This window comes from Haliaeetus albicilla, chromosome 20 (genome assembly GCF_947461875.1).
Source record: "Haliaeetus albicilla chromosome 20, bHalAlb1.1, whole genome shotgun sequence".
NCBI lineage: Eukaryota > Metazoa > Chordata > Aves > Accipitriformes > Accipitridae > Haliaeetus > Haliaeetus albicilla.
The window spans coordinates 16,599,775-16,620,347 of NC_091502.1; the positions used below are offsets into that span (position 1 = coordinate 16,599,775).

A 20,573-nucleotide genomic window follows, 5' to 3' on the forward strand; every position below is an offset into this window, starting at 1 on the left:
AGTTCTTTGAAGCTGCCTCAGGCTTTTACCTTACAATGAGAGTAAAAAGTGCATGAAAGGTGCTTATTCCTGCCCATCGACCAGGAACCTTGAGTGCGAATACTAACCTCAGACCCAGGTGTCTACCTGACTTCAGCTATGACTTCTACAGTTGTGAAGCAGACTTGAAATGCTATTCTTTGTAGCTGTGAATGACATAGACGAATCAGTGTTGTCACTGTGCAGGAAAAGACAGGATCCTGGGAAAGTCAGTAAGGCCAGTCTGATGGTCATGGTGCAAGGAAACACAGTTATAGACCCATCATTAAATGTTGATACAGCCAGAAATGGGAGAAGACTTTCCATAGCCAAGACATAGCCTTCATAGTATCCTCTGGCTTGCAGAATCAGCAACAGTTGTAGCACCTTATAAACACAAAGGGCGGCAGACCTGGACTCATATCTCCAGAATTCACTATTTTGTTAGTGAAAACAATTGTTAGTAACAAATTAGTGCTGGAAGGACTTGGCATGGCTTCTTAGGGCGTGATTACATCAAAATTTTCAGGGCAAAATTATCATCTGAAAAGACGCATGCTGTATTAAACATACCCTCCATAGTTAAGAGAGGGACAGGATATTGTATTTCTTCACAGGGATCCATACTCAGAACAGATACTCTTTCTAAAGCCCAGCTGATTTTCAGCAAAGGAAAAGCTGCCTTCCTCAACTTCTGCACTCCTACAGGAACCAACCAGGATAATAACACAGAAGGGTAAGGAGAAATGTCAGGGGCATCACCCAAGCTGTGGGAACAGCTTCATTTCTCTTTCATTTATTTTAATGAAAGGCAGATTAGACCAGGAGAGAATACAAAGCTCTTCTGCAGGGCAGCCAGCATCCACGTCAGCTGGAAGCACAGCCTCCATCCCATGCTCATGCTTGGCTGTCCTGGTTTCAGCTGGGATAGAGTTAATTTTCTTTCTAGTAGCTGCTGGTATAGTGTTATGTTTTGGGTTCAGTATGAGAAGAATGCTGATAACACACTGATGTTTTCAGTTGTTGCTAAATAATGTTTAGACTAAGTAAGTCAAGGATTTTCCAGCTTCTGATGCCCAGCCAGCAAGAAGGCTGGAGGGGCACAAGAAGTTGGGAGGGGACACAGCCAGGGCAGCTGACCCCAACTGGCCAAAGGGGTATTCCATACCGTGTGACGTCATGCCCAGTATATAAACTGGGGGGAGTTGGCCTGGCAGGGGGATCACTGCTCAGGAACTAACTGGGCATTGGTCAGCGAGTGGTGAGCAATTGCATTGTGCATCACTTGCTTTGTATATTCCAATCCTTTTATTATTATTATTGTTATTATCACTATTAGTCTCTTCCTTTCTGTTCTACTAAATTGTTCTTATCTCAACCCACAAGTTTTACCTTTTTTTCCCTGATTGTCTTCCCCATCCCACTGGGTGGTGGAGTGAGTGAATGGCTGCGTGGTACTTGGCTGCTGGCTGGGGTTAGACCATGACATTTGGCTATCCTCGCAGTGAAACGCCAGCAGAAGTCAGCTTGGGCATGACATCCCTCGGCTCAGCCATGCTGCCAGCGTGCCCGCCTGCCTGGGGTGTCTCGGAGAGGAAAAGGAGCTCCTTGTAGTCCCCTCAGCAGCCACAGACATGTGGTTGAATGAGTAAATATCAACAGGTTGTGTGAAAACAGCAGTAATGTGTGTGGGGGGGGGTTAGTACACAAATAACCAGAGAAGCCACAGACTATTCCAGCAGTTGAATATAGGCTTCTACATCCAGGCAGGGTGGAATTTTATGAGGCACATAAAAACCTGGTATATCTTTAAAAACAGCCCAGATTTATTCTTCAGTTGCATGCCACTTTTTAAGATGCATGGATTAAATCAGAATTAAAAGACGTCTGCATGATTGACTTGTGCATGTAGCCATGAATAAAGTCCCCCTCACCAAGCAGCGGTGTTTCCAGTTCAAGGCTTCATTTACATTATATCTGCTTTTTATTAATGGTGCGGAGACCAAAATCATTCTGGATAAAAGATACCAGGATCTGACAAGGAACACTGGAAGCAAAGAAGAGAATTCACTGCATTGAGTGATCTGGATCACTGCTTCAGCAGGGCATGGAGAAACAAAATGGACTTGAGCAGGCCCAAGTTCATCCACCCAGGAATAAATACAGTGAGCTACAGTAAAAGGGTGGGAAATCCTACCCTGGGCTGCGACTACCCTCACATGCCTGACCAGATAACAAGGGGTGCCAATATCTCAAACGGCAAGTGTTAATGAGCTACGTAAACAAGGAACACTGAGTCGCATTGCAGAGGTGATATTATACCTGATTAGCCTCTGTTTCAGCTGGTACTGCAACAGTGTCCAGGTTGGCTTTCCACAGTGAAAAAAGGGGGTTTGACAACAGTGAAATAATTACGGGGCTCCAAGCTCCGTCTGTTAAATGCATTAAAGGACCAATAGCACAAGGATCCTCACTGTATCTGACAAAGATATTGCAAAATCCCAACTGGTAACTAGAAAATACAGACTAAAACTAAGATGCAGATCTGTGCCAGAGATGGCAATTAGCTAGTGGAATAAGTCTGTAAAGGTCATGATGGATTCTCCAGACAGAGAGTGTTATAATCACCAGGACTGAACATTTCGCAAACTGGAATTAAATCACGGTGTTGTGCAAAAGACTGAAGTAGATTATTTCCAAGCCCTTTTACCTGACAAGCTGCGACTCTCTGAACATGCACCTACGGAAAGTTAGCAAAGACACCATTCAGGAATAGCTGCACATCTAGGAAAGGAAAGGTTTTCTAAAGATTATTACACTTGGCCAACTTAAAGCATTCAAAAGTCGTGAGTCAGGGCCCCAAGCATCATGCAACTGGCTTAAAAATACTGATATTTTAAACCAGGAACAAATATCGGCTCCTTTTTATTTGCCTTCTGGTTTTTTGGCCTTTTAAGCTTCATGGTTAAAGCTCTGCTCTGCAATCGTAATCTCCATAAAGCAGAGGTCACTAAGTCTAATTTATATAAATGCTGAGGTTACCACAGCTTCATATGACTCTAGAAGGTCTTCAGGACAATACCAAATATCTTGAGATTTACAGTAAAGTTGTGAGATTTCACCACGGTGATTATAAAGGCAATGTTCCCTTTAAAACCAGTGATGTGCAAAAAAAAAAGCCAAACCAAAAAAGCAAGTTAAGCTGCAGTTATCCAATCTCCTTCAACAGCGCCCTGCCAGCATTTGTGGGTTTCCAGCCACATTTCCCTTGTCACAGAAGGACTGGGGAGAAGTTGGGGATCGGTGACCCTCCAGGTCTTTTCCATCCCTGGTATCTATGGGTGCTTCCCCTGGACCGATGCAGCTCTGTGCTTCTCTCCTCTCTTTTCTGGAAGGCAGAAGCCTTTTGCGCAGTCCCTGTCCAGAGGACACCAGGATGGATGGGCTGAGGAACAGACACGGCCAGGACAGAGGGAAGGAGATGCCGGGATATATGAGATTCCCATCTGACTACAGGCAAAGCTTTGTTTCCATTAGCTTCTTTCCCAGGCCCTCCCAATGAAGTGAAAGCTGGAGTTTCTCACCTCACTTGCTCCTCTAACAGAGAACAGCCTCTCCAAACCCTAGTCTTCCATTGACCTTATGAAATCGGGTAGTCCCCTACCTCGACCTCTCTTATCAAGGTCCTCCATCCCAGCCAGGGGGGAGGGCTGTGAGTCTCCCCAGAGCCCAGGTAAGGGGGGAAGCAGTGAGCAAGAGCAGAGGCACAGGAAGGTTTGCACTTGGGAGCAACCCAGCAGCATAACACAGCCCCCAGCTCTCCTCCAGCAGGGCTCAGGGGCTGCAGCCCAGACAAGTCCTGTAGCAGAGATGGGGCTGACATCCCCAGACAGGTAACTGGCCTTAACCCTCTCCATAGAGAGGAATATTTGTGGCAGAGGCCATTTTGTGAAATTGCATTTTAACCACGCTCATTCCAGACCTGGGCAAGCCCACCCTGAGACGCAGCCCAAGATGCGTGCGGGGATGCACCGGAGCACAGCTGCTGCAAGACAGAGAAATGGCAAGTGATGAGCACACTGGGATTACTGCCACTTCCTAAAGGCTTTTGTCACCCAAATCTTCTCAGGTAACAGGGCTGTAAGGGGATCTACAGCCCATGGGGCCAATTATAAGCTCGGATATGGCACAGGAAAAGAAACCAAACCAGCTCATACCAATTAAGAACAAGTCTGGGTAATGCCAACAGTGAATATGTTAGTGTGCTCAAGCAAAGTAAAAGGATGATGTTCCTGTATCAAAAAATATCACAGAAAAAAGCCCGAGATGAGGATGAAGACCACTGCTTGCCGACATCTCATGTGCAGCCAAACGTCTACGCAGCCGCTGGCACTGTGCAACACAACAGCACAAGATACAGTCTGCAAGTGAGCAACTGTCCTGCTAGCGCTAATTACCACCTAAAACATAGCCAGCAGGAACACGTAGGTAGGAAACATCCCCCAAAATCCAGGCACCATGTGAAAGGAGCTAAGAAGGACCTGAAAAACCCTGTCTGTGCACCAGGACCCAGAACCACCTTAGAAAAAGCACAAGAGAGACCATACGCCTTAGACCAAACCTAGCTTTGGTGAAAAACCCCCCAGCTATGCCAAACTCCTAACCTACCCCTGGAAACACATGCTGGAGTAGCCAGCAGGAATATATGCAAGCCGAGAGGTATTCAGGCCCTTGCTGAGCCGCAAGAAAGACACCACTCAAAATTTTTTAGTAAGTCTGCAAACCGCAGTGGCTCTGCTCTGCCACGCTGCCAGTCTTCTGCTGCACAACACATCCCCCCAGTGCCCCCAAACCTGCCAGGAGGGACATTCCTCCACTGTCATGCGAAGAAAACAGCATGCAAGGGTAGCAGGTATCCCCTCTGCAGTGTGATTTGGGAGTTAAACCATGCTGCCTTACTGGGAATGAGCAGTAACCACCATCATGAGCTGGGGGCTTTCTCCCCACAGCTGCTGGGGTGATCCAGCAGGACGCTGGGATAAGGCCAGGGTCTGGCCAGCACTGCCAGTGTGGAAAGCTGTACTGAAATCAAGGGGTTTCTCAGCATTAACCTTGCTGATCAGGCACCTGGACAAGGTTTTGAAACTCGCCCCAAAGGGTTTCCCACTCAACACCAGTGCCGTTCCCAGTTAGCTGCAGCAGTGCATGCAGCACCCTGGTCCACTTGGTTACACGGACTCAGCAGAACAGACTCTGTGGGTATTGAATCAGCATTTTCAGAGTAATAAAAACCCCCAAACCAGCTCCTTTTCTGCGGGGATCAATCTGCTTGGTGCTGGAGACGTTTGTTAGCACCGCGAATCGCTGCGGCAGAGCACGGCCCCAGCTCGACCCCGTTGCCCTCGAGTTCGTATAGCTGTTCCTTAGCATAAACAGAGATTTTTGCTGAGCTCTTAAGAATATCATCTCACTCTGAAAAAATTGCACAAACTCCGCACAGTGGTAGGCTGGTAATCTAAACATGTATAGCTGAAGGAAGGCCAGCGTCACTCAGTGCAGGCCCTCCGCTTGTCACAACTGCCTTGCAACGTTCATCAAAGCAACGCTCCGAGTTCCTCCCCGTCTTGACACGAAACCCGTCACTTTTGCAAACACAGAAAGGCAGAGCATTCACCCCCTGATTTCATGCCTCACGAATTGCAGAAAGGAAGAGCCAGGTCAGCTGCGCCATCTTTTCTCTGTGCCTGCACTGTGGCAAAATAGGTGCATGCAACTTAAGTCAACGCCAACAAAACCTTTGGGGATTTTGGGGTCGGAAAAGACTTAATGAGGCAGCTTGCAACACGAAAACCACCCACAACCACAGCAGACAACACCAGCCTTCCAAACCCAGCAAAATATTGTCTGTGCGGTCAAAAAGATAGGGATGAGACGGAGAAACACTTGTATTTAAGTACAGCAAGGAAAAGGGAGCCCCCAACGCGCGGGCTTGCCTCTGAAGGCAGCAAACCCGCCTGGGTGCTGCGCAGGGCCCGCACCGCTCACGGGGATCAGCTCGCAATGAGTAAACGCTCTGGATTATTTTTAAGGCGCTTGGAATAAACCCGCGCTCACCGCGAGGCCCGGCAGGAGGGGCCCGGTACCCTGCAAGCCCCACGTGAGCTCTGCTGGGAAGATTTCAGCAGGGCATAAGCAGCGTGTATGCTTTATACGGCCCTCCTGGAGATGGAGGTGCCTCCGCCAGCCATCCCGTGCAGGCCCGGCCGCGGGGGTGTGACGTCCCCCTGAGGCCGCAGCTCGCAGGGGTCGCGTCTACGCCAGGCCCAAGCCCCGCAGAAGCCGCCTCCTCCAGCCAAGGCCGGATCAGGCCCCTGCGGCAAACCCGCCGCCCCGCTGACGGCCATTACCTGCTGACCCCGTACTCCGGGGGCGGCTGGTAGCGGACGAGGGCCACCTCCGCCCGGGCGGGCTGGGGGGCGGCGTAGGAGGCCTTGAGGACATCCTGCGCCGGCTGCTCGCCGTAGAAGAGCCCGTGCTCCTGCGCCTTGCTGCCGGGAGCCGCCGCCTTGCCTTTGTAGGGGTACTCGGGCGGCGGGCCCCGCGGGTCCGCGGCCTTGCCGGGCGGCGGGGCCGCCTTGAAGCCCTTCCCGCCCCCCGGGGCCGGGGGGTGCTGCTTGGCCCCGTTCCTCTCCAGCGAGAGCTGCATGATCCTCTCGCTCAGCGAGCGGACGTGGCCCTGCTTCAGCTCCTTCAGCGCCTCGTCCTTATGCGCCTGCCCGCTGTTGGCCCGGTTCACCGTCGGCCTCCCCTCCGTCCTGGACTTCTGGCCGGACGCGCCATAAAAACCCGGCGCGGCGGCGGCCGGCGGCGGCTGGCCTCGGAAGAACTGAGACTGGGCCTTGGCCTCCTCGTAGGTGGGGAGCTCCTCGGTGCCGTGCGGGGGCTGCGGGGCCCGGGGCTGCTTCTCCATCGCAGCACCGTCCCCCTGGTGCTCCTGCCCCTGCGGTTCCTGCCGCCCCGACGGCTGGACCATTGGCGGGTCTTCGGGCGCGAGGTTTTCTGCGGAAGAGAGAGTGCTGGCAGTGCTGTTGGAGGGGCCGGCGCTGCCCGTCGCCTGGTGCTGTATGGCCAGCAGGTTCATGTTCTCGCTGGGGTTGCCATACCTCAGCCGCTCCTGGATCAGGCGCTGCAGGACGGTGCCGGCTGCCACCTCCTCCGCCCCTCGCATCTCCGCCTCTGGGACCCGGCGGAAGCTGGGTGGGCGCAGGGTGCAGAGGGTCTCCTCAGCTGGGCAGGGAGAGAGAGAGGCGGCCGTTAGCTCTGCTGCCCGGGAGGGCCGGTGTCCCCCCGCCTTTCTTCCCCTCCTACGCCCCACCACTCTCACCCCATGCCCAGGACGCACCCCAGGGGCAGCGCCCTGCCAGGGTCCCCCCGGCAGCAGAGGAGAAGTGGCTGGAAGCCACCGAAGGAGGCAGGGCACTGCTCCCTGCTTGTCCCCCCCGCCCAGGTCATCCCTAATTCTGTTCTCAGTGACCCCTAAAAACATACTCCCACTCCCTCCCTGGCCCTCCCGTCCATACTATTCCATGCGCCCCATACCCACAGCTCTGAACCCCCTCCCAAGTCAGCGGAGGGACAGGCGATGCCACAGGGAAATTTGGTCTCTTCTAAAATACGAATGGAATAGAACAGAATAGAACGGAATAGAATAGAACAGAACAGAATGGAATATTTCAGTTGGAAGGGACCTACGATGATCATCTAGTCCAACTGCCTGACCACTTCAGGGCTGACCAAAACTTAAAGCATGTTGTTAAGGGCATTGTCCAAACGCCTCTTAAACACTGACAGGCTTGGGGCATCCACCACCTCTCTCGGAAGCCTGTTCCAGGGTTTGACCTCCTCCCTGGAGATGCCTCGCATGGCTTAGAGAGGCAGCCTGTATGGCAATACTAAACGAGGTGCTGCATTTTTGATGGCCAGTCAGGTGAGTCAAATCCCCTCCTAAGTGCACTGCCTGCCACGGCAAAATAAAATGCAGAATGTGTCACAGAAAAACTGTGAAATGACACTGAAAATAAATGGGTCCTAAAAGTGTAGTTAAAGAATAACCTGTGCTCTGGCATCTTCCCCTAAAACTGCAATTTCCCTTCTGGCCAATAACACTATTTCTAAGGGAGTCAATACTAACTGTTGTCATTTTGCAGGCGTTACTGTCATAGATGTAATGCCAGCATTTTAAAAAGAGCACAGACGGATTAGCTACACAGCCCTAACACAGGCTACTGAAGTCATTCAGAGGCAATGGCACCGTTTTTGCACTATTTATGCAGTAGAGCTTGCCTGCAGCTAAGCATCTAATAGCATATAACCATGGCTGGGAGGTTAGAATCCCTCCCTCCTGGAGCCCTCCTCCCACACCCATCCCAAAAGTGGTGTAAAACGTCTGTCTGAAGAGTGTCTGAGCCCAGAGGTGTGCTCCTGAAAGACCCCAGTGTGGACAAAAGTGAGAATAAGCCCACGGCTCTGGACAGAGACCTCCCATGTCCCTAGGCAAGAAGGAGGTGCTGTTTTCAGTTCAGTTTTTTGAGGTCATTCCTGGCAACTTTCCGTCTCTCCTGCTGTTTCCAATTCTCAGAGGAGTTTGTCAGAAGGACTTACATTTGGTTTTTGGCATTTGAAAGTAGTTAAAAAGCAAACTTTTTCTTGAGGTCTGGTATTTCCCTGAGGTTTCATCAGTTACTGCACATGCTGTGGGATAACATATACAACCCCGATGCCAGAGGGGAAGAAAAGCCTTCAACTCTTAACTACAAGAATAGGTCATTTCCACTAACATTGCTGTGGCAAAAGCCTTAAAGATCATTGTGGGGCTCGAGGGGGAGAGATTCCCAGGCTGTTTCACTCCACACCTGCCCTACAAGATACACCTCTCCTGCCTTCCCTGAGACAATGTTATCCGCCTGCCAGTCTGACTCACTGGGGTTGCAGCCTGGCCACCAGCTTTCAGAGGGTCTGTCAGCTCCCCGGGGAAGGCGTTTGAGCCAGCAAGATGCACAGACACACACACATCTCCATCTACCTGTTTGCACAACAGCCAAGTATCCATTTATTTTATATGTCCCTACAGTTATAGCAAACTCTTACTGCTTTATTCATGTTATTATCACAGGACACAGAAGCCTCACCATACTGGACATTTTTGCAGACATGCAATAAAAATCTCCCTAACATACCAGAAAGCTCACAGTCTAGGTTGTTAGACTACGCCCGAGATAAGCCTGAGGAAAGTGGATAAAGCCAATGTCACATGGTCAAGGCAGCTCTTTATCATACATGAGAAGGATTTCCACCCCTGCACTAGTCATCTGTTAGCAACCCTATATCTGGGAGATGTACTTTAGCTGCCTATTATGGAGATCAAAGGATTGACCACAGTGAGCCTAACACAGGGTGCCTGCGGTCCTGCTCCATCAGATAAAAGCTACGGACCTCGATCCAGCTGCTGAAGAGCAGACATGTCCTGAAGGACAAGCAGAAATGCTGCATCCTCTGCAAGCACAGGTGACAAATGATGGTGGGTCATAACACTCAAGTCAAAGGTAACTCCCCTTTGACTCTACCGAGGATGAGAAGCTGGCCTTCAGCTCTGTAAATATTATTTGTAAATGGTCTGAACGGCTCAATTTATGCTTCGGGAGCAGCCTGGAAGTAAATGTGGTGGGTTCGTATGGAAGCGTGGCCACGCACTTACCAGCTTTTTCTTTGGCACTGATCGCTTCGGATGTTAGGGGAGAAACTTCATGCCTGCCAGCAAACAACTGGTGATCCTGGTAAAGAAAGCCAGTGTCTTCTAGTACCTGGACTGGGCTGGTAGGCTTGTAACAAACAGATGTGGAGCCTGTAAGAAAGAAGAATGGGATGTCAGTAAAGAAACCACTTGAATGACCAAATATAAAGCCATGACTTATGACAGAAGGCCAAAAAAATTTTCTTGAGCATGGCTAGGTGCCTAAGAAGCCCTGCTGAGGCCACTGAGCAAACCACCTCTCCTGTCCTCACCACCCAAATAACACATTAGCTCTGAGGAATAAGAAGCAGCCACCAAGTCATCAGTGCTGTTTTATGCACCAACCCAGCCTGGCCTTCAAAGTCCCCAGTCCAGGCACAAAGCAAGGCCTATAAGAGCTAACAGTGACAAATGACAGCCTCACAAATCAAGGCATGGCCCCAGGACATGAAGCCAACAGAGCCAGAGTAAAACTGAAAGAGGGAGTGAGTAAAAAAAAAGGAAAGAAGGATAGGTGAGGACCCAGCCACACATTCAACAGGGCTAAAGTCTGGGACAGGCTTTACCACTAAATCTACTCATGAATCTGCTCAGGTTCAGCAATACAGAAAACTGCTGAGACATAAAATACAGCCAACGCTATCAAGGGAGAGAGTTTATAAATCACTTTGTCCAGATGTTCTTAATAAGGTAAGGAGAGGATGTAGCTGCAGGGCCATGGGAATGTGTCTGGCAGACCGACTGCACAGGAGCCGCACGCCCGAGCTCCGGCATCCCACAGACATCGACGGCTGGCCTAGTCCCCCAGCCCCTTTCACAATCAGTGAGCAAGAACAAGTTCTCCTGGCAAGCAACAAGGCTCATCCTAAATCTGCTCTCGGGTGGCTTTCTCCAGCAGTGCTTGTTTTAACACGCTCATACAAAATGCATCACAGCAGTGTTAAGCCAGGAATGACATTGGCTTGACCCCACAATTCAAGACAGGAATGACATTGGCATGACCCCACAATTCGAGAAAGACACAGACAGACTGGAGAGGGTCCAAATGAGGGCCACGAAGATGATCAAAGGTCTGTAGAACTTGCCCTATGAGGAAAGACTGAAGGAGTTAGGTCTTTTCTCCCTGGAGAAGAGAAAGCTGGGGGACACACCTCGTCACAATGTTCCAGTACTTAAAGGGTGGCTACAAAGAGGACAGACGCTCTCTCCTCACAAGGAGCTACATAGAGAAGACAAGGGGCAACAGGTACAAGTTGCACTAGGAGAGGTTTTATCTTGACATAAGAAAGATATTTTTTAAGGTGAAAACAATCATTCACTGGAACAACCTCCCCAGGGACATGGTAGAGTCCCCATCACTGGAGGTTTTCAGATGCAATTGGTCAGGGTGCTAGATAATGTCATCTTCCCTTCCCACAAAAAGTTAGACCAAATGATCTTTTAAGGTCCGTTCCAACCCGGGCTGTTCTATGATTCTATCATTTTCCACTTCCTACTTACTTTTCTGAGCACTACCTCATTTCTGTAAAAAGAAGGCTCTTTGAGGTCCAAACCTTGGAGGTGAACATCTCCTGGCCCCGAGTGCCCTGGTGCAGCGGGGACACAGCAGAGTCACTCTCCACTTACACCACCAGTTGCCACAGGTTTTAGACTAAGGGAACGGCCATCGACCTCCGCCACCAGCCACTGCCGAGGCACTTGCTTGAGCAGGAGGTGGAGGGCTCAAAGTGGTACCCGTTGGGTGTCCATTCGTCCCAGCAGGGCATCCGTCTGTCCCGGCGGGGCGGGAAGCCCACATGCACAGGGACCTGTAACATCCTGCTCTGCGGGAAAAACCATCGGCCACGGATGACCTGGACTTACTAATCCCGACTGCTTGGTTTGCGCTCAGCTAACTGCATGCTCACTGGCATATATTACAGAAGGAGGTTGCTTTGCTCTCTTCCTTACGTACAGGTCACCGCTAACCCCACGCCCCTGCATGGAGTGGGGTAGTGGGGGGCAGGATCCAGCCCCTCTTCTCTACAGGCATGAAGATACTATTTTCTTCTGTGCCCAGAGGAGAGGAAATAGGCATTCCTGCAAAATGTTAATGAATTCATCACTTTACCATTCATATTATGCATGAATGTGTATGGCAGTTATCTATATTTAGAGAGCAAGAGGGAAAGATTGCTCACTTGAGTAGATCTAAGCCGAATATGTTTGTGAAAATGAGTGTGGTAGACGGGGTCTGGAATTTGTGCTGATGCTGATACAGACCCAAGAAAAATCTCAAGAACCCTAATTTCCAACATTATTACTCTATTCTGGTAGAGAATAGCATTAAAGACACCCTTCACTGCTCCTCCACGCACACAGTCCTGCCTTGGAATCAGGAATCCTGTATCAAACAAGGGAGTTTTGAGCCCAGGCTTGCTTTATGAATAAAAAGTGGACTGGGGTGAAACAAAGAAAATTCACACACCCAAGGAAGACGAGCGGCTTCAAGCATCACAGGCAACCTGAACAGCCAGCAACTACTGGCTTGGCCTCACCACTCACCAAACAGCATTTAAAAGAAAGAAACTGTTAGTAAAACTGTACACTTGCCTTCTGCATTCTGTAGGCACCCTTGGGTCATGGTTTCAAATTTTCCGAGATGCAAAATAGAGAATAAAGACTTGTTTTTTCTGTAATAAGAGCAGAAATTCTCACCTAACCACTTGTCTTTGGTGGCTGTGGCAAAGCAATATTCTACTAAAATCAGGACTGGTAAATGCCAGCATCTGCCAAACCGCTCAGTTTCTGGTCTCTGTCATACCAGAGTCAAAACCAAGTAGCTCCGACCCAGGCAGAAACCACTGCACTTTGCTGTACCCATGTTGATGTTTTATCATCATAAAATGATGTAATGAAGTTTTACGATGTTAAAAATGACGTAACGGTATTTTATGTTCATTCACAGTCGGTTTTAATAAAATGTCAGCTGTTACTGGCACGGAAAGCCAGTTTATGTGTAAAACAGAAAACAGTTGCCGAAAGATCAGTGCTTGGCGTGTGGCCACAATCCAGATCATGGGCAGTAACGCGCCACTTGAAAGCTTAGCAAGGCCTCATGAGCCATCTGGAGCAAGGCATGAGCCTTTTTTCTTTCCCCCTTTGCTGTCACTGGAGCTTCCTAAATCCCAGCTCCCCGCTCTGGAGGGAAAGGGTTTGTTACATCTACCTCTGCTGGGGTGCAAGGTGCCCATCCAATGATCAGGCACTTGTTCCTTCCCCAAACCTCCCCATTCTTCTACAACGCTCAGCAAAAAAGCAATTTTCATCCCTACAACTGAATCCTGGTGCCAGAGCAGTGGTGCCCAGGGGCCACGGTTAATCAGCTGGTCAAGGGCAACCTACGATGGAGACCATCACCCCTCCAAGGACGTGTCCCCAGGGAAGGGCTTTCCACCCACACCCAGCCCAAACGTCCTAAGCCACAAACCATGGCTGCTGCCTCGTGTTTTGTCACTGCTGCTGCCAAGAAGAGCCGACCCCATCACCTCTGTAGGTGCCCGCAGGCAGCTGCCAGCCGTGCTGTGCCCTCTCCTCTCCCCTTCCCAAAGCCAGCCCAGCCCCCTCGGTCCCAGCGTGCCAGGATACAGCCCAGTCCATAGACATCACGGCTTCAATTCCCTTATATATTTCGGTGTTGTGTCTCTTATAGCCAACCTGGGAGACATGACCACATTTCTGGCCCAGGTCAGTCCTTGCTGAATTGGGCAGCTGCAGGCCTCCATTTCTGCATCTCTACTGACTCTCCCATGTCCAAGTGACTGCCTGACACCAATTCATTTGGGGGGGGGGGTTGGTTGGTTGGTTTGTTTGGGGTGTTTTTTAAGATAAACAAGCATTATGCTGCACAGAAGCGGATGTATTATCCTGGAGGGTTATTACACAGCAGTGCAATTCGTTTGAAGATTCAGAACCACTTCAATGAATCATTTGCTAAGATTAACACCAGACAGTCAGCAAGGACCCAGAGACAGAGGAGCAACACTTAAATATTTCCTGTTTCTGATGTGGTTTCAGTCTGGTTTTGAAAAGGATCTAAAGCAAAACCTCATAGGAAGCAACATTACAGGAAAGCCATGTTTTTAGAGCAATAACGGCATCTCCAAGAGGCACATTTCCTCCTCACAAAAACAGTCAGAGAAGATGGCTTTCTTACAGCCAAACTGTACTACTGTTCTCACCTTCAGTAAAACATGAAAAAATGCCCATTGTGCAAGGACAGTTTGCTGCTCTTTAGAGGCAACACCTTGAGGGAGTCCATTGCAGCCCGCTGCCCACCCGGGCACCGCTCTGCGGCTGCCTGAGGCACAGCCCGCGCTGACGGCACGTACGGCTCCTCCTCTGCCACCCAAAAGCCACCCAGACAAACAAAAACACAGAGCTGTCCTCCAGAAAATCCTCTTCCAATTTGTACCCTACTGACCGAGCGGTTTGAAAGAGACCGAGGCATTTCAAAAAACATCCAAAGCAATCATCTGAAATTAAAAAGTAAGTAAGGCAGCTTTACACTTTCCTATAAACTCTGCCGCGGTTTGTAAGGGAGGTCCAAAAATGACAGAACAAAAATGACATCGCTTCCAAGCCTGCATCTGTCCTTCTGTCTCACAGCCAAGCCAGAAAGGAGTATAAATACCTTATTCCACATTTAAAATATTTTCTCTGCCCTGTCGCTGCATAAAAATCTCAGGTCAACAAGAAAGGACAATAATTATTTAAGGGAAATAACAAAAGGAGCGTCAAAGTGCTCCAGGGTCCCAGGGGCTGCCCAAAGCCTGTGCCATGGATTCCCCAGGGTGGACCCATCAGTCCGTCCAACAGGCTGCAGGGACCCTCTGTCGAGGCCGGCCACCCCTCCATGCGCGTCTTGGCCCACAAACCTTACTTTCTCTCCTAAGCATCAGCCCAGTTTCGAGAGGGGGGATCACTGTACCCCAGCCACAGAGCCGTGTCCCTCTCCCAAGGCTGGGAGGCAGGTCTGAGTTTCCTTTGGCTCAGAAAAAATTAACTCACGTGTCCCGTTTCTTGGTTTATCTACAAAAAGGAGGTGCCACTTCCAACAGCGTTGCAAAGGATGCTCTTGGTACCACCAGCAGCTCTTTTCCAGCCGCACTGGGACTCCTTTGCAGCCAGAGCTCCAGTGAAGCACAGGGACTCAGGCACACATTGATGATCGTTTCCCATCAGCAGCTCCCCAGCAGACACGCAGGTTTTCTAGGTCACTTCTGGGGTGGCCGACTCACCCCCGCACCCTGTAATTCTGCTTGGGAACCTCGCATCCGCTGCCAGGGCTCCCGAGCCCCGCAAGGACTGAACAAGCATCGCTAATATTATTTTCACAGGAGCAGAGCAACATCTTGCAGGAGAGAAATCCAACCGCCATAACGCACACCAGATGTGAGAGAGCAGCACCTCTCGTTTCCCACATGAAAGCCGGGGATCTACCACATCTGAGCCGGGAGAAGCCTCACCCCTGTGCCTGGCAGGGTTCACCAGACCAAGCCCCACCTCCGCAGCTGCCTGCTCTGGGAAAAGAAATCCTCATCCCAGTGTTAGCTCTGGGATCCATGTTGCGCTATTCCCTTGCTCGAGAAGAGCTCCTGGAGTCTCCCAGCTCCGGTACTGTCATTTCACTCTCCAAAAAGTGCATCGTCCAAGAAAGCACTAGCAAGACTAACGAGAAAAGGCGATGGAGGCAGCCAAACCCCATCTCTCCCAAGGAATCATGCCAACACATCCAAATTTAACTGCCTACAAGGATGAACGCTTTCCGTGAAACTTCAGCCTCACACGCTTATTTTCATATACGCTTCCCGTCAGCAAAAAACAAAGCGGACAAGCAAAAAAGCTACGAGCGAAGCAAAGCAAAGGCGCCTTGAAAGCAGCTTCTGAACCTGGCATGAGATCAGATGGATAGAGGAAAGAGAAGAGCCAAGTCTGCCTGCCCGGGAGATCCCCCACGGATGCCCGCGCCTTCCCGATGGAAATCAGGTGCACGGGCGTGTGGGGGCAAACAGTGCCCATCACAGCTCTTTCATCTAGGATGGTTACAGGTTTTATGACTAGAATAATCCGCTGGTTTTTTCCCCCCTTCTCAGGCTCACCCCTGGAGAAGAGGCAGGATGCAGGCAGAGTATTTTCACTGGTGCCGAGCAGTTATCTGGACATCAACCCAATGGAAGAGGGGATGCATGTTCCTTAGGTGGCTGCACTAGGCTTTGCAGAAATATGTGCATTTTAAAGGCCTCTACATGTTATGAGCTATACATTTGCCTATGCAGCTATAACAGTGAGTCTACGATACATAGCCAGCCTAAATTTATTCAAAGAATTGAATCAATAATTGAAATTTCTACTTTGATCAAAGTGCCAGTGGCACAACGACAACTTATGTCAGCGTTGCTGCTCCAAGATAAAAGGGCAAGTATTATTCAGCGCTGAAAGTAAGGGAAGAAACTCTCCATAAAAGAGTGAAATACAAAGGCTGACATGGAGCTCATGAGTGAGACAACGCTTCTGCTACAGCCGCGCCGCTTGTCAGCACAGCAAAGAGTCTGCAGACATTTTCACTCCGCCATAAATTCTGATTTCCAAGCCATAAAAAAACTCCAAGATAAAAATTCATCACGCCAATTCTTAGGGAAGGATTTTTTTTTTCCACTGGGGGAAAAAAAAAAAATCATAAATCAACCAGCTACAACATATAGACAAGACACTTGCAAAGCAGGAGTTTAAGCTATGATTAACTGTACTTACTGCCTTTACAAATGATCACATTACAGAAAAGCACTGGCATGATCCGTGTCACTTGGATATTTAAGCCCTTCCATTAATTAACCAGAAGTGAAATAGGACCTAGGACTGTGGATCATTCAGTCTAGTTCCTTGTTACTTCGAGCAACCGTATTATAAAACTCCTTTATTGAACTGAATAAACAGCATCTGAAGAAGAGGATTTTTTTTTTTTTTCCCCCATTTGGAGGAGGTTTCAGGATCCTCTTCCTCAGATACACAAAAATATTCTTCTCGGTTCCCACTCGCAGTCACTGACATCGCTCGTTATCCATCTATTTTTTTTGCCAGTGGTGTCCTTTAGGTTAAATAGCTTTCTCCCTGAGTCATTCCCACAAACTTGCAGCATACAAAGGAGCCTGGGATAAGGACAGAACAAAAATAGTACAAAGACTGTACAGTACTCTCTAACTGGAAATGCAGGCATTGAACTCTATCATATGGATCTTCAGATTTCTAGAGCTTTTCCTTTTTTTTTAACACAGGCAACAAACCATAGGCTAAGGATCCACAGTTCTTCATTTGATCCGTGTGAAGAACTGCTCGTGATAACCCTACACTGAGAGGAGCCCTTGCATTCTTAAGTGTCATGTCTAAAGGAAAAAGAAATTAAACATTCTTCCCACCAGAATATATACTAAAATTATGAGCCTTCCATTATTAAATCATTACACGCAATTTACATTCAGCCACTTTTAAAATGCAAAAATTTAATAAAGGTATTATACACAGAAGTGCTAACAAGATAATTGCCTTTAGTTCCCGCTCCCAGATGGCTGAGCTCAGATTTAGAACAGGGAAAATCACAGTAACGGCTGACGGCGTGGAGCCGCCGCCTCAAAACCAGCCCCAAAACAATGCACGTCGCAGGCAGGGGGACACGTCCCAGGGGATGGGACGTGTCACTGGCAGGGACCCCCTGCCCACTCCAGGTAGCCATCCCGGGGTGCCCCCCCCAAGAAGTGCCTCTCCGCCTCTGCGGGATGCAGGAGCCCAGACCAGGTCCCTGGGGGGGACCCGGATGCCTCCTGCCCTCCAGACACCTCGGGGGATCTGCGTGTCGTCCCCCAGCCCGGCAGGGACTTCACTGAAATATCTGCCCATGACATACACAGTGAGGAGGGAGGGCAGAGGAATAACAGTTTTTTAATGACTTCAGCTGTTTGAGGTCTTAAATAGAGACTGGATTTCACTAGAAGTATTTTCATTCATTAAATTATTCATTAAATTGAATTAAATTAATAAAATAATGTCATTATTTTCCAGCCTGAGCCTTGGCCACTGGAGTTACTGTTGTCTAAATCACTTTTATATTTGTGCTAACCAATATGGTCAGAGCAGATAACCAAGTATTGCTCAGTTACTTAATCCCACGCTATGTTTTCCTGAGATGTGGCATCCCCTATAGATCACCCCGCTCCTCGAAAGGTGCTGCCTTGACGTGTGCTGCGTGGGGAAAGGCACGGCCACGCACTGCAGTGGGACATGCCGGGGCTGGGCAAGGCCACCAAGAGCCAGCAAACGCTGCAGAACCTGCTGCCACACACGGGGTACACCTTACTGCAATGCAAAACTCTGCCCTCGCATGCACTGGTCCAAATCTGGAGTGATTTCACCAGCTTCTACAGATTTACTCCAGATTTAAATCCAAAGCAGCATCCCACCTACTGAAAAAGTCACTTAAGGGACCAAAAAAGGACAGATATACTTCCTAAATGCAACATTTCAATAGAAAAGTTGCCCTAGCAATTTTTTTTATGAGGTGATGTTGTTCTTTTGTTATTACTATTATTTTCTATCTACTTCCATCTATTTCTACTTCTGCCCTAAGCCGAAGGCAGGCTGTTCCATTTAAAAATTTGGGATGCAAATGGGAACCAGATTACATCTATCCCAAAGCTGCCAAAAAGCAATTGCTGTATGAAACCAAAAATCCTCCTGGGATTTTTCCCAAATCCACAAAATATTCCCGAGCACTAAAGTTTCCACGGGGACTATTACATTAGCAGATAGTCTCTGTGCAAAAACCCGAGTATGCAGCCGTCCTCCTAATGGTTTCCAGGACAAGGAGGCTGCGCAAGGCACGTACTCCCACCTTAGCATCAAATAACATTTATACCAGATCTGGCCTTTAAAGTGAGTTATACGCCTATTGGTGTTAAAAAAAATGGCACTGGGGACCATCAGGCTTTCGTTTCCCGAAGGAAAGCTGCAGCGGTCAGCAGTAACATCTCCACGTCGTCCTGAAACCTCCACGTGCATCCCAAGAATCCGGCTGAGCCTGATCCCCTGGGCAGCCCCACGCACATCCCACCCGGGGCTGCTGCTGGGATCCCTATAAAACCCTCTTCGGTGTCTCTTTGCTGGGGAAATGCAATGCTTTCAGCTCCGTGCCAGCGTTTCCTCGCAGAGGAGCTCTTGCGGGGAGCACCAGAGCTGTCTCCGTGCGTCAGTCCCTCCATCCAGGATGCTGACGTGTGGAAGGTTTGGCCCAGATCGCCGTGCGGGGCCAGGACCCCGGGAACGGCCCCTACGCTCGCTCACAACGTCGCAGGTGCATGGAAATGAACAGTACGGGAGAGCAACCACCGATCCTGCGGGCACTGGGGCTTTGGAGAGGCAGCACGTGCTTGTTTGGGTCAAAGCCACCCTCGTCCAGCAGCCGAGTGCTTTCCAAAAGAAAAGGGAAAGCAAAGCTCCCCCTGCCAAACGCTTGCAGAGAGCAAAGGGGAGCGATGGACATGAGGACAGAGGAAGAAGAGAATGGACGTGCAGGTGATGGGGGGGCTTCCACCGGCCCCCCACAGCCTGGGGAAACCAGGGGCCCCAGCCCCAGCAACACTGGGGCGCGCATCTCTCCCTGTTTAACAACCTAAAACCAGCCCCCGGAATTCATCCCCTCACACCACTGCTCCAGTCGGGGCTGAGGATGAGGAAGGCTGGGCAGGACATGGCCCTTCTGTGCAGGGCCATGGCATGCACCCAGCGCAACCCCCGCGAGGGTTTTATTGCGGGCTCTCGCCCACCCGATACTCCCTGCCCTCACCACTCGGGCGTTTCTTGATAAGGTATTTATAGGACCCTTTTAAGAGCTTTTCTGGCCATTAGCAATGACCATATATATAAATACATACATTGTATATACACACACACACAGAAAAATATAAATATATATGTAGTGTATTTTAGATTTATCTATATGTGTAGTCATATATACCTATATGTAGACACATAAAAAATATAAACATATATCTACATATATATTTTTATATCTCTACATCTATGTAAAAATATATCTATATCGAAAATATATACATAAATATATATCTCCATGCACACCTGTAAGCAGGAACGGCACTGCCAGCTAGCTGCGCACAGGAAAAATCAGCGGACTCCTCATCTTCATGGCCACCCCTCTCTCAGAAAGCTTTTTAGGCTTGTTTTTATACAAAAAAAGACAAAACCTCAGCTCAGCGGATGCCCGATAAGGGCCTTGCAGGTGCCTTAGCAGCCCGATCTCGGTCTCCGGCGGGCGGGCGGGCAGCAGCCCACCGCTCCCGGGACGTCCACACAGCACCAGGAAAGAGAAAAAAAACCCACCCTCTTTCCATCGAAAAGAGGAAAAAGACCAAGCAGCGACCTTCCTGTATTTAAAACTATGAATCACAAACCCTGGCAGGAGGATTCGAGTTAGATTCACGTGGGGTTTTCTTCCTCCTCTTTCAACGCTGTTTTGTTTTTAACCCGGAGTTTATCTCCGCTCTCCCTGCAGGGGTAGGAAGGGTAAGTCTAAAAGTTCCCTCTCGCCATCCCCCTGCAACAACAGCGTGAGAAAACCCTCTCCCGGCGTGGGAGGCCCTGCCCGCCGGCTCTGCCCTGCCCTCCCCACGCAGCCCGCAGCGGCGCGGCTCGTCCGCAGCGGAGGAGCGGAGCGGGA

The 20,573-nt window shown here is 49.6% G+C and overlaps 1 protein-coding gene across 4 annotated transcripts in view; it reads right to left on the reverse strand.

Annotated features, from left to right (window-relative positions):
- AMOTL1 (angiomotin like 1) overlaps window positions 1–20,573 on the reverse strand; it is a 74,711-nt gene that overhangs the window by 40,404 nt on the left and 13,734 nt on the right. For 2 of the 4 annotated variants that reach the window (XM_069808363.1, XM_069808364.1), the window contains 2 exons: window positions 9,773–9,919; window positions 6,426–7,305 (listed from right to left, as the gene is read on the reverse strand). In XM_069808363.1, the coding sequence (XP_069664464.1) occupies window positions 6,426–7,305; window positions 9,773–9,919 (1,027 nt within the window). Of the gene's footprint in view, window positions 1–6,425; window positions 7,306–9,772; window positions 9,920–19,975; window positions 20,084–20,573 lie in introns of those variants that run through there. The other 2 variants (XM_069808365.1, XM_069808366.1) reach the window with 2 other exon arrangements.